At 40.7% G+C, this 22,521-nt stretch overlaps 1 protein-coding gene across 27 annotated transcripts in view; it reads left to right on the forward strand.

Moving 5' to 3' along the window:
• Nucleotides 1-22,521, forward strand: part of GPHN (gephyrin) — a 314,240-nt gene that overhangs the window by 240,537 nt on the left and 51,182 nt on the right. For 15 of the 27 annotated variants that reach the window (XM_056546198.1, XM_056546189.1, XM_056546185.1 and 12 more), the window contains 2 exons: nucleotides 1,268-1,339; nucleotides 10,642-10,683. The exons of 5 other annotated variants lie outside the window; for them this stretch is intronic. In XM_056546198.1, the coding sequence (XP_056402173.1) occupies nucleotides 1,268-1,339; nucleotides 10,642-10,683 (114 nt within the window). The remainder of the gene's footprint in view (nucleotides 1-1,267; nucleotides 1,340-10,641; nucleotides 10,684-22,521) is intronic. 7 more of the 27 variants (XM_056546188.1, XM_056546194.1, XM_056546192.1 and 4 more) reach the window with 2 other exon arrangements.

The following is a 22,521-nucleotide window of genomic DNA, read 5'->3' on the forward strand; positions in this document are numbered from 1 at the left end:
TTAGGGTTGGAAAAGCCAAGCCAGCTTCTCTTTTTAAATGGGCACTGTCACTTTACAAAAAAAACTTTTGACATGTTATAGAGACATATCAAAAGTTCTGATCGGTCAGGGTCTGAGTTCCTGGACCCCAAGTGATTGGTAGAACGAGCCAGGAAAAGAGTGCTTTAAGTAAGACAAACTTAAAGTGTATGTCTATAGGACTGTCTTGGTCAGCCGCACTTTTCTCCCAGCTCTATCTAACAATTAATTGGTGGGGGTCTGAACACCCAGACCTCGACTGATCAAAATGTTGACATGTCCCTTCAAAACAAAGAAAATCTAACCAAAATAGTTTTCTATTAAAGACATTTTCCCCACTACTACGGTAACTATTGTGTTCACTGAATTGATCCTAAAAAAATACCAATATTTACCATTTATATGCTGTGGAAAAACAAAGATCCAGGAAAAGGTTAAGGCATTTGCTTACATAGCATGAGATTGTTTACAATTTATAGCTGTATCCACCTTTGCTGAATGAGTTGAGGGCTTAGTAGACAGGATGAGGGCATAATTCACCTTATTTTTTGTCTGGTATAGACCTTAGTATGCAAGACAAAGGTGCAAATGTTTTACATAATGCTAACCATTTTACAGTATTATAGGTGTGTTTTACACAAGCACTTTTTTTGGTATTCCATATACCAAACCTGTTATTATTGACTTTGAATATTAACTTTATTTTTCTTGCTTAGTATATTTGAATTAAACTATGGAACCTTAAATATATTTACATTTTTGACAATAACATCAACAAAAGTTTGGTGCATCCATGAAAGTTATAGTGACCAGTTTTTTGACTCTAGAGGGGGAAAAAAAAAGTTTAGCACTGGGTACACTGGTATTGTTAGAAACCAAAAACATTTCATTGCAAATTATTTTCAAGACTTCGAAAAAATACAGCAAAGCTATAAATCTTTTTCCTTTATTATAAAAATCTGTACCTTTTGATAGGTGTCTTTGAGAATGGAGTTGGCAATCTCTGTTTAAAAAATGTGCACCATTAAAAAATACCATTTTCTCTTGATACCAACCATGAGTTATGTCATTACTGCCACAGTGCATGCTACATGTGTTTTTGACGGAAAAAATTATATATACATATATATATATTATTGCTTGCTGAATGGTAGCGGTAAATGTTATAAGTTGAATCAAAAGTTTTTATTCATTCTTTTTTTAAGAAACAGGATGCTTTTTCAATTGATTTTCTGATGTCCACATATAGCTTCATCGAAAACTGGAGAATCTCAGAGATCACCTGCAAGGCAATGACAAAGGATACTCTCTCCGAGTAAATGTACGATTAAACTCGGCAATTTTTATTTTGTTATATTTTTTCTTGAGTTTGTTTTTATCTTTCATGAATCTGTATTTTTCTTTTACGTTATGATAGTCAGTGACACCAACAGTCTGAATATTCACTCCCCCCCCCCCCCCCCCCTTAAGCTTTCTCTATTCTTCCATTGACTTTGTTCATCATGTGTGTCTTTATTAAGCAGGGGCTTCATTTGAATTTTCAGAGATCATACTAAGACTATATGGACTTACAGAGTACTTGGTTTATATGTCTTTTTGCATGGAAAAGTATTGTTGAGTGTACTCTGTTGTACAGTTGTCCGTTAATATTAATCTTCCAGTATTTGTAAAAAAAAAAAAAAAAAAACACTTAAAAATCCTTTTTTATTTTGAGTAAAAGGGGTACTCCGCCCCTAGACATCTTATCCCCTACCACGCACCCCTCCCATAGACTTGTATTGAGGGGGCGTGACGCAAAGACGACCCAGCAGCGGGACCCCCGTGATCAGACATCTTATCCCCTATCCTTAAGATATGGGGTAAGATGTCTAGGGGCGGAGTACCCCTTTAAGCAGAATCTTCCCTTGTCCCTTACACTTGAAGCGATCCTAAAAGCTGTCCGGCCCTCTAGAGTTGGTGAGATAGTGGAACCTTGTGATTTCAAGATGTTTTTCTTCCAAAAATCTCGCTACAAACTTACAAGTGGCCGACGAGGAACCAACCATGGCTTCTCCTTTAGTTTCCCCATTTGATGTGGCTAGATTACCGTGTTTGTTCAGATTTTTAGAGATGGGTAGATACCAGACACGTTATGTTGCTCATCTTACCAGTGCTTTCCCTTGAGAGGAATGAGTTTTTGCTAGGAATAGAAAATCACAGATGGAATTTTTTTCCCTTTGTGTGCACAAGGCCAGCAAAAAAAATGTTGATAATTATATAGACTGCAAGTTCAGCAAAATTGAGTAAATGTCATCTTCTTGGACCACTATGAGTAGGATACTTTTAGCATCTTTTCCAAATAGCTAAATTGCATGTCATGTTGATATCATTAAAACTTTTGGCTCCAAGACACTGTTGCAGAATTTTGTGTTAAAGAGGCTGTCTGGTCCTGAAAAAAAAGGCGGCCCGGACTTGCTTTAAAAAGAAAAAAAAAAACATACTAACCTTCCTAATCCCCCCACTGCTGCTGTTCAGATAGTACCTGGTCCCCTCTGATCAATTACTGGCATCAGAAGTGACATAACCTATGTGTCGAGACATCACCAGAATGCGCTCATTAATGGGCACTAGTGCAATGGGGGTTTTGGACTGAGTAGGTAAGTAATTTTTTTTGTTTTGTTTGTTCTTTTGGTTCTTTTGTTTTATTTTGTTTAGTTTTTTTGTTGTTTTTTTTAACAGACATTTTTTTTTCTCTGCAACACTAGACATTTCCTTTCACACAGCATTACTGAGAAACTTCTTTATTTATACATACCTACACAACAGTGTCAAGGCCAGACGAAGTGCCGGCAGGCACGAAATCGTGATCGCCTGTCTTATACACCCCTGCTGTATGTCTATGTCCTACACCGTTGCGTAAGTATATATAAATAAAGAAGAGGTTTCTCAGTAATGGTGAGTGCGACAGTTCCTAGTTCTCAAGTTTGTATAGTCTGATTCTCTCTAAATTTATTGTCTGCACCAAGGACTGAGTTCAGATGAAGGATTCAGAGCAATAGAGGGAAGTACTGGTGTGGCAGTTACCTGGTGTGGAGCGGTGTCAGATTGCTTTGTATAAATGATATCCTTTCACACAGCTTCTGCTATTTTTTAAGCCAGCCCGAGCCCTTAAAATGATTTATTACTATTATTACCAGTATTATTTATTTATAAAAATTTTTATTTTTTTGTAAAAACTGAAAATTCAGCTGTATGCTAGACATATGGAGAACCACTTGCCAACATAGTTTTAGCTACGTGAATGGGTTGTTCTTGAAATTCCGCACAATCCTCATATAGTCCCCAAGCCTATGCTGGCCATGCTACATGACAACCAAGTAGCTCGGTACTGGCTTTCCAAGAGGTTGTATAGAAAATGCTTACAGATATTACACTGTCTGTTGCTTTTAAAGGCAATGTGGTCACTTTTAGCAATAAAGAAGTCATGAACAATGTGGTGAAAGCATCAAAAAACTGAGAGAGGTGGTCTAATGAATAAATACACCATAACAAGGTCCAACAATGCAAGTATGTGTACCGCTCACTCATGCTGCAAATCACCAGTCCACCTGTGCAAGGACGTGCCGGTCCCGCCCCCCGGCTTAGTAAACGAACATGAAGAAAGAGATGCGTCCAGCACCAAAGGCTTGCATGTAAAATCAAGGCTTGTTTAATTAAATAATCGGACAACAGTCACATTCAGTGAAAATGTCTGACACGTAGAATCCGACTAAGCACTCTGGTGCAAAGCGTGTCAGACATTTTCGCTGTATGTGATGGTTGTCCGAAGATTTAATAAAGCAAGCCTTGATTTTACCACCATAGCAAGGTGTTAGGTATGCTTTATTTTAATAGGATTGCACAACTTCACATCAGTTTCAGTCAAAAGCCTAATAAAGCATAATGATTTACCATGTTAATTCTCAGTCGTTGGATTGTACCCCAGGTCTGTTTTTGTCATATTTTTAGTTACAGTAGGATAATGGTGTGACTAAGTTGTCTTAAATTTTTGTTTAGTATTGTGCATTTGTACATACAAATAAATGTGTCTTTTGTGTTTGTATATTACTAGTTACTAGCAAGTCCAATGCTATATTCTGGGATATTTAGAACTTCATCATTGTTAGGACAAATCTAATTCTAATGTGTATAATATGATATGAAATAGGTTGAACTTATTGGGCTGTCATTTCTCATCTTTTGGCAAGGTTCACATCTAGGACGGAGCTCCGTTCAGGGACTCTGTTATGGATTCTGTTTCTTTAGCTGGAGCTAAGCAAACAAAAAACGCTGCAAGCAGTCCATTGGCTCTATTGGTGTCCATTGTGAAGCTTAGTCTTCAATGCATTGAACAGAATCTGCAACCAAAGCCCGGAACAGAGCTGCTGATGCCGATGTGAACCAGCCCTATTGTAGTTATTAAATATTACCTGTTGACTATATAGGGGACATGTTACAATTACAGGTTATATTAACCATTGAAAGAAACACTCCAGGTAAAACTGATGTAGTGTTTTACACCTAGCGCAGGGCCCAAGGGGAGACTTGACTCAGGGATTCAAAGAACTCCAAAAGAATAGAATTCTTACACTATGCACTACCCTCTTAGAATCTGCACCCTTCATAACTCTGTGTATTAGTGTTACCAGTCATGGTCTTAGTAGTCTTTGCAGTCTGGGGATCAGTTAATCAAAAATTGTTACTCTTGCCTATGTGGTTTCCTTCTACATTGTGACATTTTGAGTACTTCCACTAGATCAAAACATGGAGATTAATAGGTCAGAATGTTGAGGTATTTTTCAGCCATTACAGGTTATGATGTTATATAATAAAAAATAGTATGTGTATAAAGCATCCCTATATCTGACACTGAAATGTGTGTTGGTGTGAAGTATACTGTTGCCCAAAATTAGACTTAAAGGCTATGGATACCTTTGCACCGTATTTTTAAATAGTCTTCATTAGAAATTTTCCACTATTTAGCTCTTTTAGATGGACCTTTTGTTAGTGATTGTGGCAGGGAGGGCGAATGAGTTACATTGTCAACTCAGATTGTGGACAGAGGGGATAGAATCCTTGGAGGACAGCTCACACAGGATGGAGAAGGAGAGTAGAGCACACAAAAGGCAGTGTACAAGTGTAGAGAGCAAATAGCATTAGTGAGCATGATTTCAAGAATTAGAAAATGTGCATATCAAAGGTGTCCATAGCCTTTAACTGTGAAAACAAATTTGATTGGCTGCTATAAGTGTAAGCTTAGGGAAGTTATTCTCAGTAATACAGCTTGGGTGGAGAATTTGTTAAATACCTTTTCCTAATATTTTGTCATATCTGACACTGTCATTTGCATTACTATGCATTTCTTTTTCAGATAAATATAATAAATGATTACCTAAAAAATGATCCATTAATTATGATTGTCCTTGAATATATTTTACATAATTTTACATACTAAGATTTCCCAAGAGGAGTAAACACACTAAAATCACTTTGGGACAAATATCCTTTGCATATGTATCAAAAAATCGACTTCTAGAGGAGTGATCCTCTCAAAGAAAAGGAACAACTTAACTGGGATGTAAGGGGGAAAAAAATTAGCATTTAGATAAATATCAATCAATAGTGGTCTTTCGGAAAGGTTTTAGTTAATACAAAATACAATGGACGGACTCAATGGACCTTTTCGCCCTTTTTTGTGTCAAATTCTAAGTTTTAACTTGTACATTTAAAAATGATGAGTTTACCTTTAACAGCCAATCAAGTGTCTCACATTTTTCCTGTCCTTATATAAAGGCCTCTGTCACGATAAGTGTTACCTTTTCTTCTAACCTTAACAATTCAAGTTATTGTCTTCTGTGTTAAGTGTTTGTTTCTTTACTTAAAAACAATATTTTTTACACTTAGGATAGCTGGTGACAGATACAGTAGCTTTCCCAACCCTTCATACTCATGAACTTTTGCCTTAGTGAGCATGTGTCTTGAATGAAGAGAGGAGAGGAAGCCTTTGCCCAACACCACTGGTGGCAGATTCACTCACATAGATATTGCACATTAAAATCCAGCTGCCAGATACCTCTACTTTCAACATCTGTCCTGGGTTGAGATTCAGGAAACCCGTATACAAATTAGTTAGCTGGCCAGTCCTGCCGAAATTGGCAGGTCCATCCGATGTTAGTCTAATGTGCATGGCTAGTTTAACTCACACTTTATTGATAATGAAATAACTGTGAATATCTTGCCCTAGTCTACATAGCAAAGCTAATAAGCAAGCTGCTTATAGGAGAAAATGGAAGTCTATGTATCTTTTTTCGGAATAGTCATACTGTTTCTTTAAAACAAGGCAGACACATCTTAAAGAGGACATTTTTTTTTTTTTTAAATCAACTGGTGCCAGAAAGTTGAACAGATTTGTAAGTTACTTTTATTTCAAAATCTTAATCCAAAAATCTTCCAGTACTTATCAGCTGCTGTATGCTCCACAGGAAGTTCTTTTCTGTCTGACCACAGTGCTCTCTGCTGACACCTCTGTCCATGTCAGGAACTGTCCAGAGCAGGAACAATTCCCTATAGCACACCTCTCCTGCTCTGGACAGTTCCTGACAAGAACAAAGGTGTCAGCAGAGAGCACCGTGGACAGACAAAAAAAAGAAAGAAAAGAACTTCCTCTGTATTATACAGCAGCTGATAAGTACTGGAAGGATTAAGATTTTGTATTGGAAGTAATTTACAAATCTGTTTAACTTTCTGGCACCGGAGTCCCCCTTTAAGGCCCAATTACACGGGGTAATTATTGATTGAACATGTTAATATCCCTATGTAATAAGGGCAGTGATTAGACAGAAAACACTAATTCATCTGTCAAAAAATCATTGGCCACCAGCTACACTGTGTAATAGGGGATGTGTGGCTGAATGCTGCTTCCCGTGTGACATTCGAGCCACCTGATTCTGACTGTACATTTTTTGAACTCCCCCCTACTGGTCTGATGTCTACTATTTTATGAGCCCCCTGCATTTGTGAGGTTTATATCATTAGTAGTTTTTTATTTGTGACTACTAGGGTTCTGAAAGGCAGGTGTTGGATTTACATAAGACTGCATACTAAACAGGCAGTTTATTGGGGACCGTTGCACACACAGTATTGGGGTTTGAGCGCCCAGGTGGTGGGATCCATGGCCCCGTCCCATGGGGAGTTTTTTTGCCTTTCATGGGCATATTTTAATTGATTTTAGAGGGTTTCTGTGTATCATGTGTAATTAATAAAGTATAGTTTTTTTCATTATTTGGTGTGTGCCATCATGGAGAGTTTTTTTTCTTTCTTTCTACTTGTTAAACACTAGGGCAGCACCCATATGTTAATTATTTGGTTGAGCCTCCTGTCCCCCCCCCCCCCCCCCACTTGTTTACAGGGCACCTCAGACCTTTGACAACCTTATATGGCCCTTACACAACTCATTTAAGCTTTATCATATACATTCACATTTTCATTGAAGATTCCAATATTTCTTAAGTTGGTTTGTAGGAAACTCCTGTGGGACAATCTGTCTAATGAAAAGTTATAATGTCCTTAAAGGGGTACTCCCCTGCTCAGCATTTGGAACAAACTGTTCCGAAAGCTTGAGCCGGCTCCGGGAGCTTGTGACGTCATAGCCCCGCACTCTCGTGACGTCACCACCCCAATCCCCCCGCCGTCTCAATGCAAGTCTATGGGAGGGGGCATGATGGCTGTCATGCCCCCTCCCATACACTTGCATTGAGGGGGCGGCGCTATGACATCACGAGCTCCCGGCTCCAACGTTCGGAACAGTTTGTTCCAAATGCTGAGCAACGGCCCTTTTAAAGGTGTTGTCCCTTTTGAAAAACCCTTGGTAGATTAAACACGCTCTGGTGGATGTGGGGCAAACATGCAATACATCTTAATGGCTGGTTTACCCTGGTAGCTTCTGCAGGGGAAGGGTGTAGCCAAATATAGCATCTCCCAGGTGTTACAGAAGCCTTTTTTTTTTTTTTTTTTTTTAAAGAAAATGCAGATGACCCTTCAGTCATCAAATGTTTAATAAAAAAAAAAAGAGGATTAAAATCTCTATTAAAATAATCCATTATGTAGATTTATTTAAATATATGTAAGGATGAAAGTATATGTGTCTATTATGGAGATAATTTCCTATTAGTAATTGATGGCAGTAATATAAAGTCTCTCCTCGGAAGAGCTTGTTTTGCTGAAGCAGATTCCAATTTATTGTTGTGGATGTTTTTTTTTTTTTTTTTTTTTTTTACTGATCTAAAACTCTAGCTAAAAATGTTTTAATAATCTGACCTCCTTATAAATTCATTATTCAGGTTCCCTTTCGATATTTTTGTGGTGTTGTAATAAATATACCTTAGTATGTTGTATTCTTTAGGCTGCTCTTATAATCATAATGTGAAATTTGGATTCCTTCGGTCTGCGGGGCATTGGTATGGCAAAATGTTAAGAAACTGAGCTTTTAGCATTATCCCCAAAGCACTGTCTAAAAGGGGGTAAAAAACATTTTACATTTAATATTAGAGAATACATTTTTGGATATAATAGGGAAGAAAATGAAGAGATTTCATTGCCCTGCTATTATGTTATTCAGCATTGCATTATAACTTCTATTTTAGCCTCTTTATAAGAATCAGTCTTAAATATATATACATAATTCATTCTATAGAGATAAGTAAAACCTTAAAGATTAGCAAAGCAACTACAGTGCCCAAATTCCCCTCTTCCCAAAATACATACATGTATGTATTTATTTTTCTCCTAAAAGCTGCCCATACACATAAGACAAGTTTAAGCTAAACCTGCCAATTTCAGCAAAACGATGTAAACATTTGATGTGCATGGTGGTCTCCAGACTCTCCACAACAGCAGACGTCAGGAAAGAGATAGATAGGGCTGGTGGATTGTAACTACTGGGTCCTCTTGCTTTCGGTTAGTGAAGCCACCACCAGAGGAAGCCGCTTACCTCCACAAATGTGCATTGGGGGATCGGAAGAGCTAGCTGGTGGCTAAACGAGAGTTTGGCCAATAGCTATCTTATGTGTATGGCCAGCTTAATGTAGACTTCTTATCTTTCTGTTCTCCTCACACCTCATATTGGTCTTGGGTCTTGAACTGGGTCCTCTTGCTTTCGGTTAGTGAAGCCACCACCAGAGGAAGCAGCTTACCTCCACAAATGTGCATTGGGGGATCGAAAGAGCTAGCTGGTGGCTAAACGAGAGTTTGGCCAATAGCTATCTTATGTGTATGGCCAGCTTAATGTAGACTTCTTATCTTTCTGTTCTCCTCACTCCTCATATTGGTCTTGGGTTTAAAGGGGTTCCCCGCTGCTCAGCGTTTGGAACAAACTGTTCCAAGCGCTGGAGCCGGCGCCAGGAGCTCCTGACGTCATAGCCCCGTCCCCTCATTGCAAGTCTATGGGAGGGGGCGTGACGCCGTCACGCCCCCTCCCATAGACTTGCATTGAGGGGGCGGAGTGTGACATCACGAGGAGGTGGGGCTATGACATCACAGGTTGCCGGCTTCAGCGTTCGGAACAGTTTGTTCCAAATGCTGAGCAGTGGAGTACCCCTTTAAGAGGAACAACCCTAGAAGTCTTATTTTAAGTTCAACGTAAGGTGGTGATCTTGGAGAAATCATTCTGTATATCAGTGATCATAGTTTTGCTTTGAAGCGTACCTCGGTGGTCTCGGTGGAAGAACATCTGTTTAACATTCCCGACAACATTGGAGCCCAAGACTTGCCCTGAGACTACAGGGATCAGGAGACTCCTTTGCCGGAAATCACATGCAAGCCTATCGTAGGATCATCGTAGGATGATCGTAGGACCATTGTAGGATGTACGCTTTAAATTCAAGGGCATTTCTCCAACATATAGATAAATGAAGAATACTGAGATATATGCTGCTAGAAGAAGACAATACTGCAGTGGTCTCTGACCTCTACAGCTACTGCAAAACTATACTTCCTAACATGACCTGACCACCAGTGGTCGTGAGAACTTGCTGGAAGTTGTAGTCTATCAACAGGTTGGAGGCCACTGGTATTTACTGCATGGTTTCATAATATGGAGGAAACACAGAAATGTCAAAAGTGTACAGTATTTTCTATTCCTAAAAGATCTATACAGTTCACTAGTATGTTCCGATATATATGTTTATAAACATGTTTATTGTTCCCAGTATGTACCTTGTATGTAAATTGTCATTTAATAATTGTTTTTTCAAAACTGTCACCAAAGTGAAAATCAGTATTTAATGTGTAAGCTTTGTCCATGTTGCGCATGCCTATATTTATTACGAAAAAAATAAAATAAAAATCCTTCATTTTGTTTTCTGTTGTTTCCTATGGCAAAAAGAGCCTTGGGCAATCGCGGGCTCCCATAGGATTCTTTTATATGCATCAATGACAAGAAACAATTTGTCTTAATTGAAGATCAAAGTCCTGTTGTCTGTGATTCTAAATGAACCCCCTGCTATTGTTTTTGTGCTGGATCCACAATTACAGAATATCTTCTGAAACATTTCTGTTGACGCCATTCCTTATTTAACCGTGTTTTCTTTTCCCTCACTGCACAACCAGGCTCGGCTTCCTTCCTGCTCATCCACCTATAGTGTTTCGGAGGTATACTTGCACGTATTTTCTTTTTCTTTCCACATAGTTCACACGCTCACCCTCACCTCCACCGTGTGTTTATTTATTTCTTTTTTTTTTTTTGCCTTGAACTGTGCACAAGTTGGGGAAAAACTTGATTGTTTCAGACAAGATTGCAATATTTGCATGCTCACCTCGCTCTTGTGTTTGACATTGTTTGATTTTCACTGTGGCTGTTTGTAAAGTATCACAATGTAGATCTTATCTGAACTGCTCATTTATAATTCACCCAAAAATTGATATTCCAAAAAAATATATAAAAATAAAAATCGGCATGTGTCCCTGCTTAGACCCATCAAACAGCTGTTTAAACCTAAAGTATTTGAGACTTTTATGATATCCAAAGTTTAATGGGGTTTTCAAGAAACATTTATCATTGGCCTGTGGATGTGTGATCATTGGTGGGCCATACTCTCGGATCATACACCACAGGGGCCACAATGATGGCTGTAGAAATAGATCGGCCATCAGTACATGTTTCTGGAAAACCTTGTTAACACATTATTTATATGATATATATTGTAATGAAATATACAAACATACTAGCAATAGAATTAGCAGATATATTTCTTACAAAAATTCTGGGATGTGGAAAATACAGTTTATTATGGCAAAGAAATGTTAAACAAATAAAATTAAGAAAAATAATAAATTCATACTTTGTTGATTTTGCACTGTTCCTGAAATGCTGATCCTTCTTATTTCTGACTATATGTAATGACGTGATGTTGGCAGCCGATCACAGCCATAAGACGTGGATAATACATCACCACCACTGGACTTGATCGACAAAATGTCACGTGACTACATACAGTTGCAAACCAGATGGACCAAGATCAGTAAATTTTTTGTCTATTATTTTTTCCTTTCTAGAACACCATATTAACACACAGGTCAACTTACCCTCTAAGACTTAAAGTGTAACTGCAGTTAACTCCAACATCCTTCTCCCTTTATGTCACTTTTAAAGGAAAACTGTCATCATTTTCATGCTGCTCGAACCATACGACATCACGGGCGGCCCCAGGTGGCTTCTTCCCACCTCACCAGATTTTTTTCTGTTTTGGTGTAGGGAAAGATCTATTCATCAAGGCTAGTTAGACCGGGAGAAGCCAACAAGGACCAGCCTGATGACTTGTGCCTCAGGCAGCATGAAAGTGATAACCAGTTCCTTTTACTAGAATATGTGTAACTGATGAGTGAAGACCTCACACTGTAGACCTGCATTAGCTGTCCATGTGACATGGAGAGAATCCTGTGGCCACCAGTTACTTTTTTCCCAGGTTAACAAAAGGCTCGGAAGATTCAAGAAATTACGAGCCAGTATTTTGGTAGGTTAAGGATCTTTCCATGTCACATATAAAGTGTAGTCCCCCCAGACATTTTTTATTTTCTCTCTCTGCTTCCTGACATTGGGAACACATGAAGGAGAGGTGTTAACTATAGTCATTGACCTTCATAAGGTAGTTGTAGTCTCTAAGACCATGTTATACTCCAGTTATTTTCAGCTTTAATAGCATTATCATTTCTGCTGTATGACTTGGTCTTTATAGGGGCTTGTCTGGTTTTGATAAATAAAGTTAGTTGAAAAGAGCTCACTGGTTGTTCTATATGACTATCAAGACCATAACAAAGAAAGTGTTCAAAAGACATATATCTTCTTTATGTACAACACGTTCCACAAGAGAAACAGAACCAGGGAAAAAGGCTGGAGAATGCTGTGAAGTCATTGTGAGGGGGTCTATAATACTTGTTGACCAGACCATTCAATTGATGTTTTTTTAAGAGGAACAAAAAGATAAGGCACCGTTTATGTGTGAGAAATTGCACCAAACTACACTCTAGTCAAGAGCTGTAATACCATATATATATATATATATATATATTATATATATCTCAATTTCCACATGCCATACAGATTTAGTGGCACAATAATACCCCAGGAATTCAGGATTCTGTGCGATTACACTATAGACAGTATGAGCAGGCCCAATTTTAATTCTCTACATACAGTTCATGTGCTGGTATAGAGGGTATGTCAAGTATCCTATCAGATGGGGGTGGGTGTTTGGTTGGGCTTCCATCTATGAACCAGAGAGACACCCATTTCAGTGTCTCTCTGCTCTGGTTCATAGATGGAAGCCCAATTAAGGACCCACGTCTGTCTTAAAGGCTACTTGACTTATGGTGAAGTCATAGGGGATATGTCTTACAAAGTCTTCATTTTATTGGATAGGCTTCAGCTAATTCTACAGGATAAGCAAGAGTGTTCCTTATTGGTCACAGTGGATTTCCAGGGGGGACAGAAGCCAGAGTGTTGCGATCAGCAGGATGGCTTCATTTTAAGAAGGGGTACGCCAAGGAAATCCTGCTCTTTCTATGCTAAGGAAGTGGAGTAGGGGGTCTTACTAAGAACTATTCATACAGAAATGACTGTCAATCACTGATTAGGACAACCCAATGGAATCCTAAGCATAGAAGAAGCAGGAGTTTAAATCAACAAGGTACAAGCAATACTGGATCTTTTTCCAGCAAAATTATATATTAGAGTCTGCTCAGTTTGGACTGCATGCAGTGTTGACAGGTTCCTTTTGAACGTTGACTGCACCAGCTGTCTTTTGTAGAAGAGAATTACATCCATAATGAGATCCACAATATTTAGGCTTTAATTTAAGACATCAGAAATAAAGGGGTCATGAGGCTATTTGTAGCTCTAAGAACTTGTGCAAAAAAATATGGAGTCTCTATGCTTCCTTTATCTTCACCCAAGTCTCCTGTGTAGTGTCATCTGTAGGGAATGTATATAGAGCTATCAGGAAATTGTTAGCAGTATAGAAACATATTCTTCCCAGTGTAAGAGTTCGTTCACACCTGTGTATTTTTTGCTGCAGATTTTGCTACCAATTGAAGTCAGTGGCAGCAAAATCTGCTACAGCAAATCTGCAGCAGAAAATGCACACATGTGAACTGACCCTGAGGGTAGGGTCACACGTGCTATTTTGCTGCCTGTTTCCTGCTGCATATTTTACGCTGATTTTGTTACCCATTGACTTCAATATGCAGCAGCAAATACATAGCAACATACAGTAACTGTGACTATACCCTAAGGGTGTATTCACGTATGCTGAACATATTTGATGCACAGGATTTAAAGCTGCAGATTTGAAGCTGTGCGTAGTCAATTAGTTTAAATTGAAATAGGCAGCATCAAATATGCACAGGATACTGTATGTGTGAAGATGGCTTTATGCGTGCAGTACCCCAGGTACTCAGATTGATTGTGCTTAGCGCCAGGGCCAAGCTTGTCTAGGCTGTTTGCAGACAGAATACAGACTGCCATCTGCTGACATTTTGCTTGGTATGAATTTATTTTGATTGTATATATTCCACAAGTAGAAACAAAAACTTTTGCCCGGACCTTCTAGGTGAGTATGGGTATATTATATTTGAGTTTAAAATTATAGAATAGATTACTTGGTCGTGCTTCAATAATAATGAAATATATTTATTAAAATGACAATATATAAAAGGTTACTCCTCACAGGGCCCATGTGTGGAGAACACATAAAATACAGGCAATAGATAATAAAAGTACATGAAATAATAAGCATATAATTATACGTCTGGCATAAATGTGTGGTTTCTTGTGTACAACAAGCAAATGCCTATGTGGAATAAGCAGATACCTATTGCACAAGACAAGCCATAGGCAGAGCCTAAATACCGTATATACTCGAGTATAAGCCGACCCGAGTATAAGCCGAGACCCCTAATTTCAACCCAAAATCCCAGGAAAAGTTATTGACTCGAGTATAAGCCTAGGGTGGGAAATACCTCATCCCCCCCTGTCATCATCCAGACCCGTCATTAACATCCTCATCATCCCCTTGTCATCATCCCACACATCCCCCCTTCATCATCCCCTTGTCATCATCCCACACATCCCCTTATCATCCCACACATCCCCCCTTCATCATCCCCTTGTCATCATCCCACACATCCCCTTATCATCCCACACATCCCCCCTTCATCATCCCCTTGTCATCATCCCACACATCCCCCCTTCATCATCCCCTTGTCATCATCCCACACATCCCCCCTTCATCATCCCCTTGTCATCATCCCACACATCCCCTTATCCCACACATCCCCCCTTCATCATCCCCTTGTCATCATCCCACACATCCCCCCTTCATCATCCCCTTGTCATCATCCCACACATCCCCTTATCATCCCACACATCCCCCCTTCATCATCCCCTTGTCATCATCCCACACATCCCCTTATCATCCCACACATCCCCCCTTCATCATCCCCTTGTCATCATCCCACACCCCCCCCCCCTTCATCATCCCCACCCCCCTTCATCATCCCCACACCCCCCCCCCCCCCTTCATCATCCTCTTCTCATCATTCGCCCTCAGTGGTCTTCAACCTGCGGACCTCCAGAGGTTTCAAAACTACAACTCCCAGCAAGCCCGGGCAGCCATCGGCTGTCCGGGCTTGCTGGGAGTTGTAGTTTTGAAACCTCCGGAGGTCCGCAGGTTGAAGACCACTGCGGCCTTCAACATGCGGACCTCCAGAGGTTTCAAAACTACAACTCCCAGCAAGCCCGGGCAGCCATCGGCTGTCCGGGCTTGCTGGGAGTTGTAGTTTTGAAACCTCCGGAGGTCCGCAGGTTGAAGACCACTGCGGCCTTCAACATGCGGACCTCCAGAGGTTTCAAAACTACAACTCCCAGCAAGCCCGGGCAGCCATCGGCTGTCCGGGCTTGCTGGGAGTTGTAGTTTTGAAACCTCCGGAGGTCCGCAGGTTGAAGACCACTGCGGCCTTCAACATCATCCAGCCCCCTCTCACCCCTTTAGTTCTGAGTACTCACCTCCGCTCGGCGCTGGTCCGGTCCTGCAGGGCTGTCCGGAGAGGAGGTGGTCCGGTGAGGAGGTGGTCCGGGCTGCTATCTTCACCGGGGGCGCCTCTTCTCCGCGCTTCCGGCCCGGAATAGAGCCGTTGCCTTGACAACGACGTATCTGCGTCGTTGTCAAGGCAACGTGACTATTCTGAGGCCGGGCCCGAAGCGCTTAGAAGAGGCCTCCCCGGTGAAGATAGCAGCCCGGACCACCTCCTCACCGGACCACCTCCTTACCGGACAGCCCTGCAGGACCGGACCAGCGCCGAGCGGAGGTGAGTACTCAAAACTAAAGGGGGTGAGAGGGGGCTGGATGATGTTGAAGGCCGCAGTGGTCTTCAACCTGCGGACCTCCGGAGGTTTCAAAACTACAACTCCCAGCAAGCCCGGACAGCCGATGGCTGCCCTGGCTTGCTGGGAGTTGTAGTTTTGAAACCTCTGGAAGTCCGCAGGTTGAAGACCACTGCGGGTGGGGGAGTTCACTCGAGTATAAGCCGAGGGGGGTGTTTTCAGCACGAAAAATCGTGCTGAAAAACTCGGCTTATACTCGAGTATATACGGTAATACAATACTTTAGTGGCTAATATATAGATATGTCCTTTTTGTAATACTAGACAGTTTGTAGCAATTTAAATATGTTACCGGTCTTTTGTGACAACTCGGGCAGTTCGCACTGAAAACAGGTATTGTTATAACAGTGCCTGGGTGGTTTATCGCGCTGAGTCCTCTGTGCGGCGGTCCCAGATGATGATGAAAAAATAGCCTAGCAGAGTTCTATTGTGAAGCGGTGGTGGTCGTCACGGGCTAATGACGCTGGCAGGCACCGATGTACACAGGCTGCCGGAGGACCGTTGGTGCTGGTAGGCGCTGTAGATGGAGAGATCCTCACCGCTGGGGGACCGTTGGCGCTGGCAGGTGCTGTAGATGGAGAAATCCTCACCGCTGGGCAACGATACTGGCTGTGTGGGACCGAGGACCGCACGCTGGATACGAGGAGCTCACCTCGTGTTATCGGCGTGTGACGTCAGCAGATGTTTAAGCTGGAGACACTGCACCTGAGTTGAACTTGTAAAAACTGGACCGGACAAATGCTGGACTAGATACGCTGTAGTTGATAGGTTCACAGAAGGTAACTTGCCGTTAGTAATGGACACAGTTCATAAGTAGCGTTTATTCAAGTGGCTATGCATACGGGACTAGACGCGTTTCAGGGTTATATAATGCAACCCTTTCCTCAGTAGTTAACCCTTTCCTGACTACTGAGGAAAGGGTTGCATTATATAACCCAGAAACGCGTCTAGTCCCGTATGCATAGCCACTGGCATAAACGCTACTTATGAACTGTGTCCATTACTAACGGCTAGTTACCTTCTGTGAACCTATCAACCTAACCTAGGCTCTGCCTATGGCTTGTCTTGTGCAATAGGTATCTGCTTATTCCACATAGGCATTTGCTTGTTGCACACAAGAAACCACACATTTATGCCAGTGGTATAATTATATGCTTATTATTTCATGTACTTTTATTATCTATTGCCTGTATTTTATGTGTTCTCCACACACGGGCCCTGTGAGGAGTAACCTTTTATATATTGTCATTTTATTAAATATATTTAATTATTATTGAAGCACGACCCAGTAATCTATTCTATAATTTTAAACTCAAATATAATATACCCATACTCACCTAGAAGGTCCAGGCAAAAGTTTTTGTTTCTGGTTTTCCCTTTTTTTTGCAACTAAGGTATAGTTGCATGCCCTAGTCTGACCTCGGTGTGTATTATTAATTGTGAGCTGCACATACACATTTTTTTCCCTTCTATATTCCAGAAGTGTTGGTTATACAGCAATGGTGCTTATGGACAACTGTGACCACACAGTATAACCTACACTATGAGAAAGTGTTATCCAGATCCAAGTACATATACTGCAGGTTGATGCTTGTGGGGAGAGTCTTTCAGGCTCAGGATAGGTTCTATAGTTATTTAATGATATTACAGATACTACTTTATCCCATGTGTCTCTAATTCTTAGAACCCCAACAAACATTTACATACATAGATTTGGAGGATTTGTAGTAGTATGTCTTATAGACTTCAGGCTTTAAAGGGGTACTCCATTGGCCAGTGTTTGGAACACTGTGTCCTCTGCGGTGGTCGACATTGTCCCCTCGTTGTTTCATGCCCCCTCAATGCAAGTCTATGGGAGGCGGGGGGGGTGGCTGACCCTCGCTTAGTGCGCACAGCATTCAGCACTAAATGTTCCGAATGCGTGCCAGTGGAGTACCCGTTTAAGCTTTTTGGCATTTTAAAGTGGATCTGTAAGTATAATGCCCTACTCTTGTATTATACTAGATTATTAGAAGTCTAGGTCAGATTAACAGCACAAATGTGACTTTTGTCTAATGGCACTTTACAAAAAAGAGGCATCACTGCCCCTGTCTCCTGTGAGGAGGATGGGAAGAGGCAGGAGCATGCTGCTCTGAAATATGTTGGAGTCATGGTATTTTTTGGAAAGGTCTATAAAGCAATTGTTTCAGAAAAAAAATTGTTTGTCGTTGTATTCCTCTTTAGAATTACACTGACAGATCTGCTTTAACACTGTGCCAGAGTTGAGCTATTACGCACAGTTCACGTTTTTTTGTGTCTTTCATCTCATATTGTGGTTCACGTGGTTTAGTTCTACTACTGTAAGTAAATGATATGAGACCTAGGACCAGAAACTAACTTGTCAACTAACACAGCGCACAGGGATCTGGAGTTTAGTTTTGTTGGCCGCATAGCGTCAACAAATGTTTTTCTGGCACTAAAATATGGCATAGCCTCAGCTGTTTATATATGTTGTGTATTTGGTGTGTATACTGTAGCTCTATATATACCTGGCCAGAGTCCACTTAAAGTTCCTTGGCCCCATTCCAAAATCTTAATCAGGTACCTTCCTGGGACCATGGAGTGAGATAGATATAAGAGAACACATTACCGTGAGAATATATCTTCACTTAGTTGTGTTACGTTAGAGGATTTTTTGTCTTGAACTTCCTGCATAATGTCCAACGTTCAGGTCAGGACTTTGACTAAGGCCCTTACAAACATGGAATTGTTTTTTTTGTTTGAATGTCCTGCACCATGAAACCAATGTTCCTTTTGGGTCATTCAGAAGAAGGCTTGCTCTTGTGCTTTGGATCATTGTCTTGACTTAAAGTGTACCTGTCAGATCCCACAAAAAAATACAAAATAAATAAAAACATGTTACTCAGTACCTAATGCTGACCATGTACATCTAATTTTTTTGCCTCTATCACCTCTATTATAAAAAAAAATCCCTCTTTCCATTAGCTCACAGTGTTAGAAATCCTCTCAGGGGAAGGGGATGTGTCCCTTCTTGTGGTGGTGAGAGGTGATTGGTGTGTGGTGGAAGGGGGAGTGTCCCTCCCTTGTGGTGGTGAGAGATGTTTGGTGGAAGGGGGAGTGTCCCCTCCCTTTGGTGGTGAGAGGTGATTGGTGTGTGGTAGAAGGGGGCATGTCCCTCCCTTGTGGTGGTGAGAGGTGATTGGTGTGTATGTTCATGCAGCTTTGTCCATGAGTCATCTCTTGTCCATGACTTATGGACAAGCCTGATGCTGCTGCAGGACTGATTAGTGTCAGATTAGGTATGGGGAACCCTAATGGTGGGATATTCAGGAGCAGTTTTTTTTTTTTTTTTTTTTTTTTTTTTATTCTATTAAATATTAAAAAAAATTAAGCAACCATATTATAAAAGGTCTTTAATTTTCATCAGTAACAACATTGAAAAAAGTATTTGGATCTGACAGTGCCCATTTAAGATAATAGAATGACATTCAGAAATTCTCCTTCAGGATTTCTTGACAGAGAGCAGAAATCATTGTTCAATAAATCATTGTTCTAGTCATCCAGAAAGTGAAGCAGTAAAGCATCCCCAGATTATGACACTACCACCACCACCATGTATGATTTTGTCTTTGATCTGGGTCTGTAAGGTGTTTTTAGCAAATTGAGATTATTGCCTTGGAATTCTCTAAAGGATACCATTTTTGCCTAATCCCTTTCTGATGAATCATGAAGACCTGCCATTCCTTAAATGTTTTTCCGAGTTCTTTTCTGCTCTGTGCCAAAAAAAAAAAAAAATCCCTAAGGAGACTCATTGGTCCATGAATCTCAGTCTCCCTTTGGATTTATACTAAGTGCAAGTCCACTTCTGAATGACTCAAGTCAGGTTGATTTGAAAAGGATGGTACAAAAGTAAAGGCCTGTAGTTAAAGTAACACCAGTGGTAAATGGCCAGTGACTGAATATTAAAGCAAAACTGGCTTAGTTGCCCATAGCAACCAATCACAGCACAGTAGGCCCCTCCGGTATGGCATATCATACAAAAACGTCTGTGTTGTAAGCTATATAGATTACATCTTCTCCAGGAGATGAAACCAGACCACAAACCGAAACGCTGTGATTTTTGCATTGACTTGCAGGGCCGATTGGAAGAAGACGAATTTGCTGACAATCTCAGGTTCAGCGATGACGCTACCTTTCACCTCAGTGGGAAGGTCAATCGCCACAACGTTAGAATTTGGGGCTCAGAAAAACCATGTGCCCTTATCGAGCACATGAGGGACTCCACCAAAGTAAAGGTGTTCTGTGCAATGAGCAGGCGCAAAGTCTACGGTCCCTTTTTTTTTGCCGAGGACCCTGTCATTGGGCACTCCCACCGACATGATAAAGGAACGGCTTATGCCACTGATAAAGGAAGATCTGCCAAACGTAGTCTATCAGCAGGATGGTGCACCTCCACTTTTCCGTTTGGATGTTCACCGATACCTGAATAAAACTGTACCCGAACCTTGGGTCGACTGAGCCAGAAACAAAAACCAATAACATGCTAGTCACACATCCCACCCTGCAACTTCTTTCTGTGGAGGCCACATCAAGGACTCCTCTCTGCCCCCAGCTACAGGAACTGAACAACCTGAGACAAAGTATCACTGAAACGGTGGAGTCCTTATTGAGAAGATGCTTGCATGCTTCTGGACAGAACTGGACTACTGCCTAGACATCTGCTTTATCAACTGAGAGCACTTTTAACAATTGTATAGATAAAACTTGGATAGCTATTGTATTTTTTCCTGATTAATACATGTATTATGTTCTCTTGGTTATGAATACCGAGGCTATAATTTTGCAACATCCTTTTTGAATCACCCTGTATATATCATATATAATTTTTAGAGTGGCTAAGTCCTCTAACTCTTGAAACAGGTTGGATATGCAGATTTTTTCATAGTATTAAATTGACAATAAGCAAGATTAGTTTTATACTAAGCATTTGTTTTATGTATGGTTACATTTTTTACCTTTTAGTTTTCCGCAGTTACTATGTATATGTAATGTCCATTGTATACAGTATGTGGTAGAGCCCTACACAGGACAGTTTTTTTGTTTAAATCCTGATCCCGCCCATGTCAACTGGATTTCTGACCATTACCGCCCACTCCTGCAAGGTGGGTGTTCCGAACCTGCCCGTGCCCGTAACATGTGTCCCCAATTCTGCCCGCTCCCGCAAACATTTTGTCGCAGCTTTTAGAAATAGTCTGCCCCCCCCTGTGCCATTTCATTACCCCCTTGTGCCATTTCATCACCCCCTTGTGCCATTTATTTCATCACCCCCTTGTGCCATTTATTTCATCACCCCCTTGAGCCATTTTATTAGTCCCCTGTGGCATCTCAGAGGTTTGCGGGACCCACTATATGTTCTGTAACGCCTTCTCCCCCAGCAACAACCTCATTACCTTCTGCACCCGCAGTTTTTTTTTTATTTGCTCCTGTGGCATCCCGATTCAGGGCTCTAGTATGTGGGTTGTTTTCATTAGCTTGAATTCAGACCATGTCAAATGAGAATTACACCTAAAGTCATCTTCTGACATATTTTCAAAGGTGCAGTAACCAGTATGGGATTTTCCTAGAAGGATTTTTTTTTAATGGGTGTCTTTAAAATTTAGAAAACTATGCCTAATCCCATGTGCCGCTGTTGTCCCGAATGTGACCAGGTCCCCACTGCTCACCACTTATTTCTGACATGTTAACAATTTGGAGAGAGATTCCCATTCAGCCAGTCACTGGCCCACCGCCTTAGTCTGTCGACATAAAGAAGCTGCTAGTGACAGGGGATCGGGAAGGTGAGTATGAATTTTTTTGTTGTTTTTTGTTTTGTTTTTTAGGCATACTGATGCCTTTAAAAAAATGTTTCCCTCTTGGAAAAACCCCTTCATCACATACAGCACGATTAAGATCAGTGGCACTTTATTTCACGTAAAAAAAAGACTTGTTGATATACATATGAGCAGAACTCAAAGGATTCTGGTGCACTAGTGACCACCTCAACATAGTTAACTTGTGGCATAATTGCATCATTCATATGACGTTGTAGCATGTATCTCATCATTAAAAAAAAAACATCACCCTCGCTTGTAAAAAAAAATAAATTGTCAGGCTTTACAATTGCAGAGGATTGGACATTTTTATATGATGCAAGTATACAGCGTCTTTACTGTGCGCACATATGCAGCAGAACAAAGTTTGTCTTTTTTTGATAACTGGCCACTTCCCATCATTGAAGATATTACTATTGATGTTGTATCTTATAGTGCTTGTATCTTATAGTGCTGTGTTAAGTACAGTTTGTAATAATTATTGTCTTCCAGCTGTATTTACCATGTGCTACCTTTAACCTTGTTGTCTGGAAAAAAAATACTGCTACATATTCACTCTGTTTTAATTTGACAATGCATAACATGCTCAGACCCTATGCTGTGAGCTTACTTTTCTCCACTAACTGTTGTGTAAGGAAGTGCAGTAAAGTGAGATGTCATAAACAAATTGGTGTCCTTTTTA

The sequence above is a fragment of the Hyla sarda genome, chromosome 11 (genome assembly GCF_029499605.1).
Source record: "Hyla sarda isolate aHylSar1 chromosome 11, aHylSar1.hap1, whole genome shotgun sequence".
Lineage (NCBI taxonomy): Eukaryota > Metazoa > Chordata > Amphibia > Anura > Hylidae > Hyla > Hyla sarda.